This window comes from Pollicipes pollicipes, unplaced genomic scaffold (genome assembly GCF_011947565.3).
Source record: "Pollicipes pollicipes isolate AB1234 unplaced genomic scaffold, Ppol_2.1 Scaffold_1600;HRSCAF=1878_pilon_pilon_pilon, whole genome shotgun sequence".
In the NCBI taxonomy this organism is placed as follows: Eukaryota; Metazoa; Arthropoda; class Thecostraca; order Pollicipedomorpha; family Pollicipedidae; genus Pollicipes; species Pollicipes pollicipes.
This window is the reverse complement of record NW_023595962.1, coordinates 3,145,680-3,160,358: the sequence shown is the minus strand read 5'-3', so window position 1 is coordinate 3,160,358 and position 14,679 is coordinate 3,145,680. Positions and strand designations below refer to the sequence as shown.

At 53.9% G+C, this 14,679-nt stretch overlaps 2 protein-coding genes across 2 annotated transcripts in view; one reads left to right on the top strand and one right to left on the bottom strand.

Moving 5' to 3' along the window:
* The window catches only part of LOC119092734 (steroid 21-hydroxylase-like), a 16,984-nt gene extending 12,261 nt beyond the window's left edge, over nt 1–4,723 (top strand). The window contains exon 2 of the mRNA XM_037215716.1: nt 4,283–4,723. Within this exon, the coding sequence (XP_037071611.1) occupies nt 4,283–4,723 (441 nt within the window). The remainder of the gene's footprint in view (nt 1–4,282) is intronic.
* Nucleotides 4,724–10,887: 6,164 nt separating this feature from the next.
* On the bottom strand, nt 10,888–13,144 carry LOC119092728 (uncharacterized). Its single transcript, XM_037215704.1, has 2 exons — nt 12,159–13,144; nt 10,888–11,357 (listed from the first exon to the last, which is right to left on the bottom strand). Exons 1-2 carry the CDS (start codon nt 13,142–13,144, stop codon nt 10,895–10,897), a joined length of 1,449 nt encoding a protein of 482 aa, XP_037071599.1. The 3' UTR covers nt 10,888–10,894.
* Nucleotides 13,145–14,679: the final 1,535 nt, after the last annotated feature.

Here is a 14,679-nt window from a genome sequence, read left to right as displayed (position 1 = left end):
AGCGAGACATGCACGGTGCTACTACCGGCCAGGGGCGCAGCCAGGATTTGTTAAGGGGGCGGAACGTGATGTGTAGGCATCTGGGCGATTTCGACTTCCTTCGCGAGCCATCTATGAAAAACGACAATCCGAGCGTAGGGTGATCCGATCACCCCCCCCCCCCCCGCCCCTGGCTGCGCCCCTGCCACCGGCCGAGCTCAATTCAACGCAGGCGGATAATCGATAGGCTTTGCAAGGGCGGAGGACTACCTGGTGGTGTGTTGTGCGCAGAAATGACTGGTACATAGTTGCTGAGGTAGTCGAGAGATCCGTCGAATGCAACATCAAGACCGCGCACAACACCAACCAGAAGCCGTTGGGCTGATGCGGAAGTGACCGAACTTCTTGAGATACGTGGTCGGCGCCAGGGACATTCATCCAGCAGCGGTGTAGATGAACTCGTATGGCGTGGATAGGAAAGCGTTGATTTCCACAGTAATGTGGACGAGCCACCAGCACCACCACTGGCCTATGCCAGAATTCGTATTCTGAACAGGGGAGCGTTGTGCTTTAAAAAAATCATAAAAATCCAGATCAGGGACTGCGGGCGCACGAAGAAAACAAGATGGCGACAGAAGTTGACGATGGAGCTGCGTGGCGACGGCGTAATACGTCTCATATTTTAATTTGCTTAGTTTGCTTGCGCACATCGAATCTTGCTTTGTTTGTGAAAAAATTGATGGGGGGGATGGCGTAGCCCTACCTGCGTACAATACAAGGGATTTTTACTCATTTAAAGATATTGAAGAAAGCATCAGCTGTAGAAACAGCTCACTTATACCTGGAAGTATACCTTTGGAGTGGAAAAACTGTTCTAGGCAGCACAATTCTCTGTTAAGTAAGCACGCTCCTCAATGTGTATGGTGTGATTACGTCATCGTACGCACAACATTGACTGAGAGCCAATGAGGGCCGTTATATGGAAATCGCGCTCGCGAACGCCGGATATGAACGCCTCGACAATGATATTTTTCTTGGCTTTGATCGCCGCGTGGCATATGGAATGGCAGGACTTTAATGACGTTTTGATGACGCCAGGAATGCCAAGGTGACTTCGAAATACTCTCCCCGGTATTACTTATCTCCATTTCCGCGGGCGTGTGCCTTACAAACTAGAGGGGCTTAGCCCTTAAAAGAACAGGGTTGTGAACAGCACTGATCGTAATTCAAGATGGCTTTTTCAGTTCAAAACACCACTTAAATGTGAAACACTCCCTTTAATGCCCCGCCACGCGGCTCAGTGGGTCCCGTCCTCTCGCGTCATTTGACATTTAGCGCAGCCTCTACCACCGGCCGCAAACCACACGAATCAACGGCAAACAGCGGGCTTCTAAAGCGACCCGAACCCACCTTTCTACGTGTGGGGATCGAAGGGCAGGCGCTCTGACCAACTGAGCTATCGGAACGGACGTCGGCACAGCGTACTACGTGGGACGTCGGCTCAGCGCACTGCGTAGGACATCGGCACAGCGCACTGCGTAGGACATCGGCACAGCGCACTGCGTGGGGCATCGGCACAGCGCACTGCTTGGGACATCGGCACAGGACACTGCTTGGGACATCGGCACAGCGCACTGCTTGGGACATCGGCACAGCGCACTGCGTAGGACATCAGCACAGCGCACTGCTTGGGACATCGGCACAGCACACTGCTTGGGACATCGGTACAGCGCACTGCGTAGGACATCGGCACAGCGCACTGCGTAGGACATCGGCACAGCGCACTGCGTAGGACATCGGCACAGCGCACTGCGTAGGACATCAGCACAGCGCACTGCTTGGGACATCGGCACAGCACACTGCTTGGGACATCGGTGCAGCACACTGCGTAGGACATCGGCACAGCGCACTGCGTAGGACATCGGCACAGCGCACCGCATGGGGCATCGGGGCTGCGCCAAGTCGGGCAGGTGATAGAGGGGTCGGGCATCCGTCCCAATCTACGGTAGGAACCGTGACTGACAGGGAGTGGAATGATCTCAAATAAAACAGAAATCACTCTCGACTCTGTCCGCAGGAAAGCATGCCATGCTAGCCGCCATCGTCGCACTCGCAGCCGCGTGTTTGCCAGCCAGAAGAGGGCGCTAGCTGGTGTTGACTTTTTCTGTGACACTGCCTGTGCAGAAACATTTTGCAGAAACGGATCGTCACGAAATGGCTCGTAAAGGGAATATCGTCGCCGCTGGTGCGATGAGTCAGGGAAGGTTAGGTTTTGTTCGGGTTTAGGTAAAATAGTGGAGTAAACTTGTTTGTGATTGGCAAATGCTGCTACCTTTCTGCCCAGCACCTATGTGTCTTCATGGCCTCTGCGATATGTACCGACTAAGTTCATTCATGGTTGTTAGACACCGGCTCTGTTTTCAAATGTCTCAACCCCATTATTATTAAGTCAGAGTGCAGATCAGATATGGAGCTCCAGCGAGGCTGGCCTGCGCATACGGAGGATAGGTACACAGTTTTCCAACTATGCCAAAGAATGACGTGAAAACTTGAATAGGTATCCATGGCTTGGGGGCTAGCGCTGTGCCAGCCACGCCACCCCAGCGCCAGGTCCTTCCAGGCTAGGTGTGGTGTGACTCAGCACTATTTCCAGAGAAAGCGAATTTTGTTACATACTATGAAGCGTGACATGCAGCTGTGTAATGTTATCCTCGCGAAACTGAGGGTACCTGTGTTCTTAAGATAGAGAAGGGACCACTTCTTTTACCCACCCTGTTATCCAGGGTTGCCCGCAACAAAAGCCACCTTCGCTGGTGTTTTGCTCCGAAACTCTCGCACGCTTTTGGGCGTGTGTTCTGGATTCACATGCCTCATTTCCTAGATGTAGTGTTTTTGTTGAAACTTTCTGAGCTCATATCGCTCCTGAGAATAGGAAGGCTCCAAATACCACGTACCACCAATATAGTGGTTTTTAGCATTTCCACGTCGCTCAACCAGCACCTCCTGGTACCCTAAAGGTGTTACCCCAACACAATAACTTTAAATTCATAATTTCTTGTGAAAGGCGTCCGATGCTAATCACCAGCCGCCCTGTCGTGACATCGACCCACTATCACGCTCCCCCTCCCCTCCCCCCCCCCCTTCCTGAGTCAGCAAACAGGACTGTGCAACCCTTCCCCTCCCCCACAACGGCGGCGGCAGGTCTTGCAGCGGCGGCGGCGGCGGCGGCGGCCAGTCGCGGCCCACCCGCGCTGCAGCCCGTGCGCGCGACCCTGCGATGCTGGTGCTGGTGCTGGTGGCGGCGCTGGTGCTGGTGCTGGCGCTGCTGTGGCCGCGGCGGCCCGTCCGGCGCACCGCCGGGGCCCCCTGGCGCTGCCGCTACTCGGCACCGTCTCTCTCGCCGCGGCGCTCGACACGGACGACTTGCTGACCGGTGCTGCGCGGCCTCTCCGATCGCTTCGGCTGCGTGGCCAGCTTCTTCGACGGCCCCCGCTTCGGTCGTGTATGTCTCGGACGCGGCCGTGGCGCGCCAGGCGGTGAGCGGCGGAGTCGGCCTGCGCGCACGGGCGCGCGCCCAGCTCGGCACAGATGGCGCTCTCGTTCGGCCTGAAGCGCGGCCTCATTGTGGCCGAGGGCCGAGCGCTGTGCGCCGAAACTCCCAGCTGGTCACCGACACGCTGCAGCAGATGCTGGACACGGGCGAGGTCGACGCCCTGCTGGCGGAACGAGCTGGACGAGCTGACCGAGCCGCTGGCGGCGGCTGGCGGCTCGGTGCAGTGTGCGCGACCTCTTCCAGCGGCCGCTGGTGAGCCTCTCTTCTGGCTGCATCGTCACCGGCCGTCGGCTGCCAGCCGCGCAGCCGAGCGCCTGGCGGGGTCTCCTGCGCGACGAGCTCGCCGCGCTCGGTAACCAGTGGGTCGAAAACCGGGTGCTGCGTAGACTCTTCCCGGCGCGCAGCGGCGGGCGGCGACGCTACGCTTCCGCGACGAAGTGCGACGGCTCTTCGCAGCGGCCGTGGCGCCCGACGTGGCTGGCGGCGAAGGCGGCGAGGCGGAAGAAGCACGCTGATGGCCGCCCTGCTGAGAGCTGCGGGGGCCGCCGGGCTGGAGCCCGGGCCAACGACGAGGACCTCGTCATGATCCTGTTCGGACTTCCTCAACTGGCGGCACCGAGCCTGCGCAGTCGCTGCTGGAGTGAGTGGGTACGTGCTCTACCGTCGTGCGTCGTCCGGAGCAGCAGGGCGCTTGTGCCTGGGCGCGAGGTGGAAGCGCTCCGCCGGCCGGCCGGCGCCGCCGACCGCCAGCGCCTGCCGCACGCATGCGCCTTCGTCGCCGAGGTGCTTCGGCACGCGTGCCCGGTCGCCTTTGGCATCCCGCACCGCACCGAGACGCCGCACACTGTGCACGGCTACCGCGTACCGCGTGACACGGTCATCATCTACGGCATCCTGGCCGGCCACTGGGACGGCACGCTCTGGTCGCAGCCGGAGCAGTTCAGACCGGAGCGCTTCCTGCGCGAGGACGGCGCGTTCGCGGCCGGTGACAAGTTCGTGCCGTACGGGGTCGGCCCGCGCCGCTGCCCCGGCCGGCGGCTCGCCGACGCGCTCGCGCTCGGGGTCGTGACCCGGCTCGTGCGTCAGTTTGAGCTAACACCGCCCGACGGAGCGCCGCCGCCTCCCGAGGAGGTGGCCGTCGTGTTGACACGGCGCTGCGGACCGTTCCAAGCGCACTTCCGACCGCGGTGATAGGACCGTTCCGCGCGCAGCCTCTGTGCTGGTCAGATGGCCTTTTGGAGCGCAGTTCTGGCTGCGAAGAGCGTGCCTTTCTGCGCTTAGTTTCTGTCCCCCAGCATTTCTGCGTTCAGCTTTAGATGCGATGAAGCCGGGGGCGGAACGGAACCTCATCGTAAATGGTAGGACTTTCCTACGGTGGCGTCACGATGAGAATGTCTGCGGCCATTTATATGTTAAAGATATTGCGTTATGTTTCAGTGAAAACTGTAATACTCGGCGCTGTGACCGGAGCCATTTTTCACCAAAGTGAATGTCAGTGATCTCAGCGAATCTAATGTGGATCTAAGGAATTCGTTCCATATTTGTTCCCACCTGTTCGTTATGATCTACGCACGTTTTTGAGAATTTCGCACGTCCGTTATTCAAGTGTACAACCAAACAGTAGCGGAGAGCAATGATGGCATTAACAACAATGACGGCAGTGATGTCAAGAAAGATAACAGGAATTCTTCTTGGCAGAAATGTCTGGGTGGGGAGAGCGATAAATTCATTACACCGTCCCTGTTCTCAACAACAGGGTCATTCCACGCCAACTCAGGGCGTGTTCGGCCGGTAGCTAATCTCGGAGAATTCTCCGGAATTCTGCTCAATGTTGGAAAATATCCGGAATGGTATTCAGCACTACCAACATGGACAATTATCGCAGATAATTTTCCGTTCCTCTGGAGGATGCCGGCTAATTTTTAGAGCATGGTCAAGATGGAGAGTTGTTCGCCACGGCTATGGAAATTACCGCCAACTGTGCACGACTCATGTCGAAAGAAAATGACGAATCATCCTCGGGCCTGTCGAACGCAAATGGAGGATCTCCGTGGATGATTATCGGAGAAGCAATTAATTGCCACCAATTAATTGCCACCAATTAAATGCCACCTTTTATTAATTGCCAAATAATTGCCACCTTTCGGGATGTGCACAGAACGTGGTCTGGCGGTTATCTTACGCTTCAATCGCAATATTGACCTTTTAAGACCTTTTTGCCCGGACATTTTCCGTTGGTGATGACGTGAAATGACGCATCGACAGGGATGCTCCTAAAACGTTGATAATTCCGCAGCTATAGCATACGTCCTTCATTGGCAAACAGTGATAAGTAGCCAATGTAATGTCCTAAGTGGTCAAGTGAGCCAATTTTACTTATTGACACCATGCTTTGATTTCAATGTTTTTCATCATAAAAATCAATTTTCCAAATGATGGCACCATCATTTCGTCCGGAACATCGGTATTTGGACTCTTTGCTCAATTCTACATTGGAAAAAATCGACAGCAAAATGCGAACGTGCTCCACACCCGAGCAGTGCGGAGTGCGGCCATAGCTGAACGGACTGCGATGATGATTGTTGTTTTCGTTGCCTCGGCAACAACGATCGACGGTCGGCGCGGGAGGCGGCGGCAACCAACGATGCCTTGGAACACAGGTGGCGGGCCGATGTTGTTACACTAATGGCGCCATATATAATAAATGCACGGTCAAAACATTCATACAGTAGATGCAAAACAATGCATACCATTGCTCTCAGAGCTGAACCAGCAGCACGACTGTTGAACTTTCGTGTCGCCAAGAGGTATGTTCTTGTCTGTATCATGTAAACCTGAAAAATACGATGCTTGCGAAAGTGAAGCCTGTGACTTGGCATAGTGTGGTCAAAACTCGACCTTATAACATAAAAACTACTCCGAATCGCGAGATCTCTTTGAGACCAATCCATTGATGTTTTTCGCTAGTTCTATCTTTATTTGCTGTAAAGGCCAGAAGCACGGTGGTATCAATCCCCTTATCAGTCTGTGTCATGAAAAACGCTGATTCGGGTGAGCGTTAAGCGTGCATCTAAATTAACTTAATATTGTGTTTTGTATTTATATAATAATATAATTTATTGATACATTAATATATATTGATGACATAACGTATTAATAACCATATAATTGTCATTGTTATAATTAATGTATGTAATTATTTCATTATACTAACAAATAGAGTTAGTGGTGGTGTTTGGAGATTAAACGGCAGAATATTAGCTATTTACAACATCTTGCCTTAGCCGTAAACTGTGGAACGATGCCATTATTTCACATTTTCCAAGAATAACTGATATCTCTGCATCAAAAACCATCGTCAAGAACATCATCCGCAAGCATTTTGTGAATGCATATTAACGTAACCAACATATTTTGAAGATATTGCTATTTTTGCCCTGCACGTGTGTAACTCGCTTCATATATAACTTCCTTCATGTTCCATAATCACGTCCTGATATAGTTAAAGTCATGCATTTGTACCCAAATTCACGGCGCTGGCTCCGGGAGTTCTCCCAGCAACAAGCTCCGCTTGGCTGGGTGGACTCCCTGGATATCCAGCTCAAAACACAACACGAATATGACCAGTCAATTGCCCCTCCGACTTGTGTGACTGTACAACGCTTACCAATACTGTGAATGAGTGGTTGTAGCTTACTGGGTGGTTATAGAGGGCTGTTATTAGCTGACTGGCTAATGACTACTTTATGCCTCTCATGTATTTTTTGTCCTTGCCCATGGCATAACACTATTCCTGTCGGGCCTGTACCACCTCTTCGCCTGTTCCTTTATGCTTGTCTCCTTTTCCTAGCTGGGAGTGCCGCGACTTGATTTTATGTCGAGCGCGCTCAACGAACTTTGGTTTGTTTTTTTCGGTCGATCCCCAACAACGTACCACTCATTGCCAGCGGGCCTTTTCGATCGGTGATTTGCACAGACACGGCTACAACTAGAAATACTTTCACTTTTGCACCTAAGATGTAACCTAGAATAATAAGTTTATGTTGAGAAGGCAATCGGCCGACTAGGTAAATCTCTCATCACCGTCAAAACCTTTTTCCCAAATCCCCAGTTGACTGTGCAGGGCCAGCTTTGGCCTTCGTGTCCGCAAAGCCGTGGCCATAATACGGCGGCCTGAAAAAAAATACTTGCGACCAAACCCGAAGATCATGACTGTATGCATACCATATCGGTGGTATACCATATAGTATACCATGTAGGGCGATCAGCTGGCAATAGAACACACCGGTCGGATGTTGGTTTCGACTTTATTCGTTCGATTCCATGTCAACGTATCACTCAATGCTTGTGGGCTGGTTGGAGAAGTAAATTCTGCAGATGCAGTGAATAATCTGAAATGCATTTACATGTGTGCGGAAGGTGCAACCTTGTGCACATGATGTTAGCCTGAGAGCACTACCGGCTGGTTACGTAAAACTATCATAAGCCGACACGACATGTTTTGAAATCCCCTCTGAAAGTGCGTGGATAACCATTGCCAGCCTGGCCGTACACGGTGGGTTAGAATAACGGCCCGGACAAAAATACTTCTAATCTACCCCGAGCCTTGCGACTGTGTATATGCGATAGCGATATCATAAGGTTATCAGCTTCCAGTGCAACACAATGGTCGACTAGTAAACTAAATTTGTTCTCGCGTAATCCCGATTTCATGCTTGCGGACTTGTTGGCGCGGTGACTTGCACTCCTGCCGCGGACAATTTGTAATGTTTTTGCGTGTGCGGGGATGGTGCAGCCTTGCGCACGCGACGTCATATTGGAATCGCTGTCGGCCGGCAATGTAGACATCTCCTCTGCCGGCATGGCATTCTTTGCAAAATCACCCCTTAACGGCGCATGGCTAACTACAGCAGCCTTGCCCGTAGAGAGATAGCCATAACTCGGCAACAAGGAGACAGCGCTTGTAACCAGACCCGAAGGTTGTTACTGTGTGCATTCGATAGCGGTGGTATAGAGCTATCCGCTTCCAGTGGAGCACACTCCTCGGATGTTGGTTTCAGTTTTATTCCGCCGACCCCTTCCCCCCTCCGCTCCCCCCCCCCCCCCATCAGCGTATCATTCACTGATTGCGGGCTGGGCGTGGCGGTGCTTTGCACAGATCCGGCGTCCAATTGAACTACTTTTACTTGTGTGCGAAAGATGAAACCGCGCGCTCAGGTTGTAATCGTAAGGGTATGATCGGCGGGTAATGTAACGGTCCCACTGGCCGACATGACCTTTTTTTCAAATATCCCTTGACAACGCATAGCCGACATGTCCGCGTAATGCTGGTCATAATACGGCGCCCCTTGGAAAATGGTCATAATCGATCCCGAATATTGCAACTGTGTGCATTCAACAGCGCTGGTATAGGGCCATCAGCACCCAGCACATAAACAGCTCGGGCTTTGCCTTGGAGTTTGTTTTTCGAAGATCCCAAAAACGTATTACTTGATACTTGCGGGTCGGTTGGGCTGTGATTTGTACAAGCACGGCGTCCAAATCCAAATACCTTCGTTTCTGGCCGGCAGGTGCAACGTTGCGCAGGCAGTGTCATTGTGAGCACACTATCGGCCAAAAAAGAAATACTTCATCGGCCGACATGTTCTTTGTGAAATTCCCCCGCTGACTTCCGTCTACGCGTCCGCAGGGTGGCCATAATACGGCGGCCTGAGAAAAATGCCAAACCCGAAGATTGTGACTATGTGCATGCCATAGCGGTGGTATAGGGCGATCAGCTGACAGGAGAGCACACTTGTCGGACTTTGGTTTCGAGTTTATTCGGTAGATCCCACGTCAGCGTATCACTCAATGCTTGTGGGCTGGTTGGAGCGGTGGTTTGCACACACACGGCGAAAGACTTGAAACACGTTTACATGTCTGCAGAAGAGGAGCCTTGTGCACACGATGTCAGCTTGGAAGCACTGACGACCGGCAATTCTAATTTCTCATTGGCGGACATGACCTTTTTCGAGTCGCTCTCGTTTGCGCACAGCTAACTACTTCTGGCCTGGCCTATAGTTTAGGCCATAGTGTGGCAGCCCGGGAAAAATACTTCAAATCAAGCCCGAAAATAGCGGCTGTGTCCGTTTGATAGCAATGACAGCGGGCTGTCAGCTTTCCGTACAACACATTTGATAGCAATGGCAGCGGACTGTCAACTTTCCGTACAACACGTTTGATAGCGATGGCAGCGGGCTGTCAGCTGCCCATGCAACAAGTTTGTCAGGCTTTGTTTCGTTTTTTCGTGCACGTCCCTCAGCCTTCCCATAGCGTATATTATTTAACGTATATTAACGTATATTATTATATACGTATATTATGCATCGTATATTATCGTATATTCGGGCGGGCGAAAGCGGCGCATCGCACAGATGCGGCATGCGATTTGCAATACTTGCGCGCGAAAGGTGCAGCTTTGCGCGCACGATGTCGTCTTGGGGGCACCGTCGGCCGGCAAAGTAAATATTTCACCGACTGACGTGACCTTATTTGTTCAAATGACCTTTTGACAGTGCCTGGCCAGCTGCCGTTGGCCTGCATCAAACCGCAGGTTTCGGCCCTGTGTGCCCAAATGTCCGTACGTTGGCACCAAATTGTGGTTGCTTGTTAATTGTGAGCGGCACCACCTGGCAAAAAATAGGCATCTGTTCAATAATGCTAGCGTGAGTAGGCCTAACGTTTTCTACTGTCCATTGTTTCCAATTTATCCAAAGTTTTTGAAAGCTGTGTGGTGCGTCAAAATGACTAAAATAGCTTTATAATGGTCCGTTCAAAAATACCACAGCTGCTTCTGTTACCGACCAAAGACCAAAGCGGTTTGCACCAGTTTGCACCAGTTTACACCAGATTTCACCAGTTTTTAATCAACCAAACTTTTCGACTTCGGCTGGCACGACCAACCACTGCCCCTAATACTCGTGTCCACTAGTTGTTCCTACGGGCGACGACCCATGCAGGAAACGTGGTCCCCTACACACCGCACGACCAGCCAAAGGAGGACCTGACCTAAGGCGCTGGTGGCAATGGTCAATCGTTCCCTGACCAATACCCCCTCAAAGTTTGTGTCGAACGTGGTCATGTTTTGTCTCAGCGTCATAACGACGTCAGCACTGGTGTGACGTCAGCACTGAAGGACTTGCAGTCCTTCTGTCGTTAGGTGCATCAAACCACCGCCAAAGCCAGTTATGAAACAGCAGTTTGGCTCTCGTGTCGTCTGCTGCTGCCTTTCCCTACCACGCTGCTCTGGCTAATCGTTTAACTCTAGTAGCGGTAGATTATGAGAACAGGTGGAAGATGTCGTGGCTGCATGGGATGCAGCACCTACAGCAGGCCCTCGTTCCAGCGGAAGCCGTCCTCGTAGCTCCAGCTGCGGTCGTACTTGACCAGTCGCACGTCCATGCCGGCGCTGTCGCAGCAGCTGCGCGGACCGTGGAAGTTGATGGTGATCGGGGACGGGTCGGTCGCGTCCAGGAACGCGGTTTTCGCATTGTTTTTATACACGCGGATCCGGCCGGGCTCGAAACGAATGCGGAACGTGCGCATCTCACTCCGGCTGACGATACTGGGCGTGTTTTTGGAAGCCAGGGACCACCATCCGCGTCCGGGGGTGTGGCGCCTGACCCTGCTCTGCTCGTTGCCCCAGCCTCCGATTACGATGAGGTACATGTGGGAGTTGTCCCAGAGCACGGTGTCGCTGGCGAGCCAGCTGCAGTCGTAGGAGACGCTGCAGTCGAACTTCACCGTGAAGGTCTGCTCCGTCGCGCGGCGGAGCACCGTTGAGTGCCTGACGGCGAAGGAGGCGTGGTTATGAACTGCTTCACCTCTGCCTTGCATGGCTGCCTACTGCTACCTCCCGCTGCCTACTGCTACCTCGCGGTAGCAGTAGGCAGCAGGCGCACTCGCCACAGGCATCGAAGCGATCCCGGACGGATCAAGGTGCGGGTTCGCGAACACTTCTGGTCACAAGTGGCCCTTGCAGGCCTGGGTAGGGACGTATTAACTTCCGGCAAGTCCCTCGCGAATGTTTGCTTGCAGGTGGCGTTACTGGAATGTGAGCCGCGTTATATAATGATGATTTAGTGCTTTACTGTGATAGGATATCAATCCCCGCCCTACGGGCGTCTTTTCACTTTCCGAGAGAATGTGAGTCGCGTTATATAATTATAATTTAGTGCTTTACTGTGATAGGGTACCAATCCCTGCCCTACGGGCGCCTTTTCTCTTTCCGAGACCCCTTTACAGTCACGCTCAGTGGCCCCGCAAAACAATCCGTGGGAAGTCCCGCCTGAGATCTCGAAAACGAACAAACCACAGCTACGGGAGGGGATCGTAGACGACCGCCCCTCCCGACAACGGCGAAGACTAACGCTCATCTCGCTTTCCAAGGTGCGCTGCAGTGCTTTGCGCCAATTCGCCTGCTGAATGCAGCACGTTACAACATCTGGCATTGCCGCGCAGCGACAGCGACAAACAATCGCGGCTGCTGCAGCGACAAACAACCGTCGCGCCTCCCACATGGTTGGCGCAGTCCTGCGCGCGTTACACGCCCCGGCAGTGAGTGGGTGGCGCTCTTGAGTAGCCTCACCTGGGTATGGTGTAGACGCGGTCATCGGACCAGTCTCCCATCCAGAGGTCCACCATGTCCTTTGGAAAGCGCCACCGTCCCTGCAGCACGGTGAAGATACCGATGTAGCCGGGCGAGAAGGGCTCCGGGTCGTCCCAGCTGATGTAGGTCTCGATTCCTGGCCTGTAGAAGCGTATCTGGCCGCTGCACCAGTGCAATCCGTACCTGCGGTAGTTGTTGCCGTCCAGCAAAGCGCCTGAGTGGGAGGCGAAAGTGTTACTCCTGACACCCTCCTGAATCCTCTCGACGTAGGTGGCGCTGTTGCCATTGTAGCCGATCCGAAAGTGGTAGCGGTTGGAGTAATGTGTGTTGGACTCAGTGAGCACAAACCGTAGGTCGTCAGTGGCCTGCGCGTCGAACTCCATGGAACAGATCCCATTGACCAGTTTCTTGAACACCCAGTGTTCGCCGTCGGTGGTGAGCTCGATGTTGGCCTTCTCGCAGAGTGTGGTGTTGTACTTCCAGCCTGCCGAGTCGCAGACACACTTGCTGGACGAACACTGTGTGCCGCCAGTGACGTGGTACCGACACTGGTTGTGCTCCCGACACGGCTCATCCAGCCTGCGCAGGCAGATGTCGTCCCGGCAGCGGCCGCCGTCCGTGCAGATGCTGTCAGTCCACAGCTGGCTTTTGGACTCCTGGGACGGATCGGAGACGGCGTCGTACCAGGTCCAGCCGTCGGCGCCGGTGACGTAGTAGTCGTAGTGGTCGCAGGCGGTGGCGGTGAAGATCTCGCAGACGGCGTCCACCCGGTGGTGGTTGAAGCTGCGGCAGTCACCACGCTGCAGGCAGACCAGCTGACATTGGGCGGCCGAGATGTCCGGGACCGTCTCGGCGACGGAGACGCCCGCCAGGCGGCGGTTCTGACCGCGGCGGGACGAGGCCCAGTGGCCTTGGCCCGGGGTCACCAGGGTCAGGACGAGCACCGCCAGCCAGAAGCAGCGCATATTGACGTGTCCGCTGTCTGATCGAAAATGTCGGGCGGCCGAAGTTCCGCCCGGTCGCTTCGCTCGTCAATCTTTCAGCAACCATCAATGACACATTTGCTACCATAGAGCCGGTGTAAATTGGTCCCCGTTCCCTTGGCATACTGTTTGTTGTAGTCTGCTGTACTCCAACCTCGGCCCGTCAGTAGAAAATAATTGATGACCGTGGCAATGTGCCGCTGCGTTTCCTCGCATGTCGCTTCTCCATCAACGAGCAAATCACTCGCGTTTTCAACTGACCGGATGCAGTGGAACCACGCACATGACTCACATGCGCAGCATGCAGCACTGGGATTGGTGTTTGAGCTATCGGGTGGTGCATCTACCGGTTGGCCTGGCCTGCGCGCAGGGACGCATCGATTGACTCCATTACGTTAAACTCGCCGCCCCTGGTTGAATGTGCCACCCTGAGCGATCCCCTGTTACCCTGGGCGTCACCCTGTTACTCTTGGCTGCGCCATTCTGTTACCCTGGGCGTCACCCTGTTACCCTTTGCTGCGCCATTCTGTTACCCTTGGCGTTACCCCGTTACCCTGGGCGTCCCCATGTTACCCTGGGCGTCCCCCTGTTACCCTGGGCGTCCCCATGTTACCCTGGGCGTCCCCATGTTACCCTGGGCGTCCCCCTGTTACCCTGGGCGTCCCCATGTTACCCTGGGCGTCCCCCTGTTACCCTGGGCGTCCCCATGTTACCCTGGGCGTCTCCCTGTTACCTTGGGCGTCCCCATGTTACCCTGGGCGTCCCCCTGTTACCCTGGGCGTCCCCCTGTTACCCTGGGCGTCCCCCTGTTACCCTGGGCGTCCCCCTGTTACCCTGGGTGTCACCCTGTTATTCCACACGTCACCCTGTTACCTTGGGTGTCACTCTGTTACAACGGGCGTCGCCCTGTTATCCTGTTGCTTACTTTTCCCATCGGATCGGTCCAAGCTCTCACGCACTCTACATCCGTACTATGCAATTGAGAGATCCATGTTGTTGGATATTTGGACCTTCTTAAAGACTCCGCCCCTGTTCCTCATAGAACTACGACTTTTGGTCAGCGCATGGCCCGCCTTTGTGGGAGTTCAGAGTCCCGCGTACCACTTAACTTTATCATTTTGAGCAGTCTAGCAATGCCAAACAATGAGTGCGTCACGTAATTCGGAACAATTAGCAGGCATAGACAATGAATCGTGGCAAAAGCAGTCCACTCCTGTTTCAATTCGAGACCGTTCCCATTCACCGCAGCTTGCATAGTTACTCTGCGCAGTTAAATTCACATCAAACATTGCAAATTTACGGATGCAAACAGGCTGACATGCAATATGTGGCAAAGTAGCGCATCCTGACGTTTGGTTCGTACTTGATTCGTTTCAGCATTTCGAGCTACATTTGTCAATATTTGACACTTATTGAGCAGGAGACAGCAGTAGCAACGCACGAGGCATGGTGAAAAATTTGCCGTTTCTCTTGCCTGAGCTGCGCGAAAATAAATCGGGGCCCAGCAGCAGTCTGGT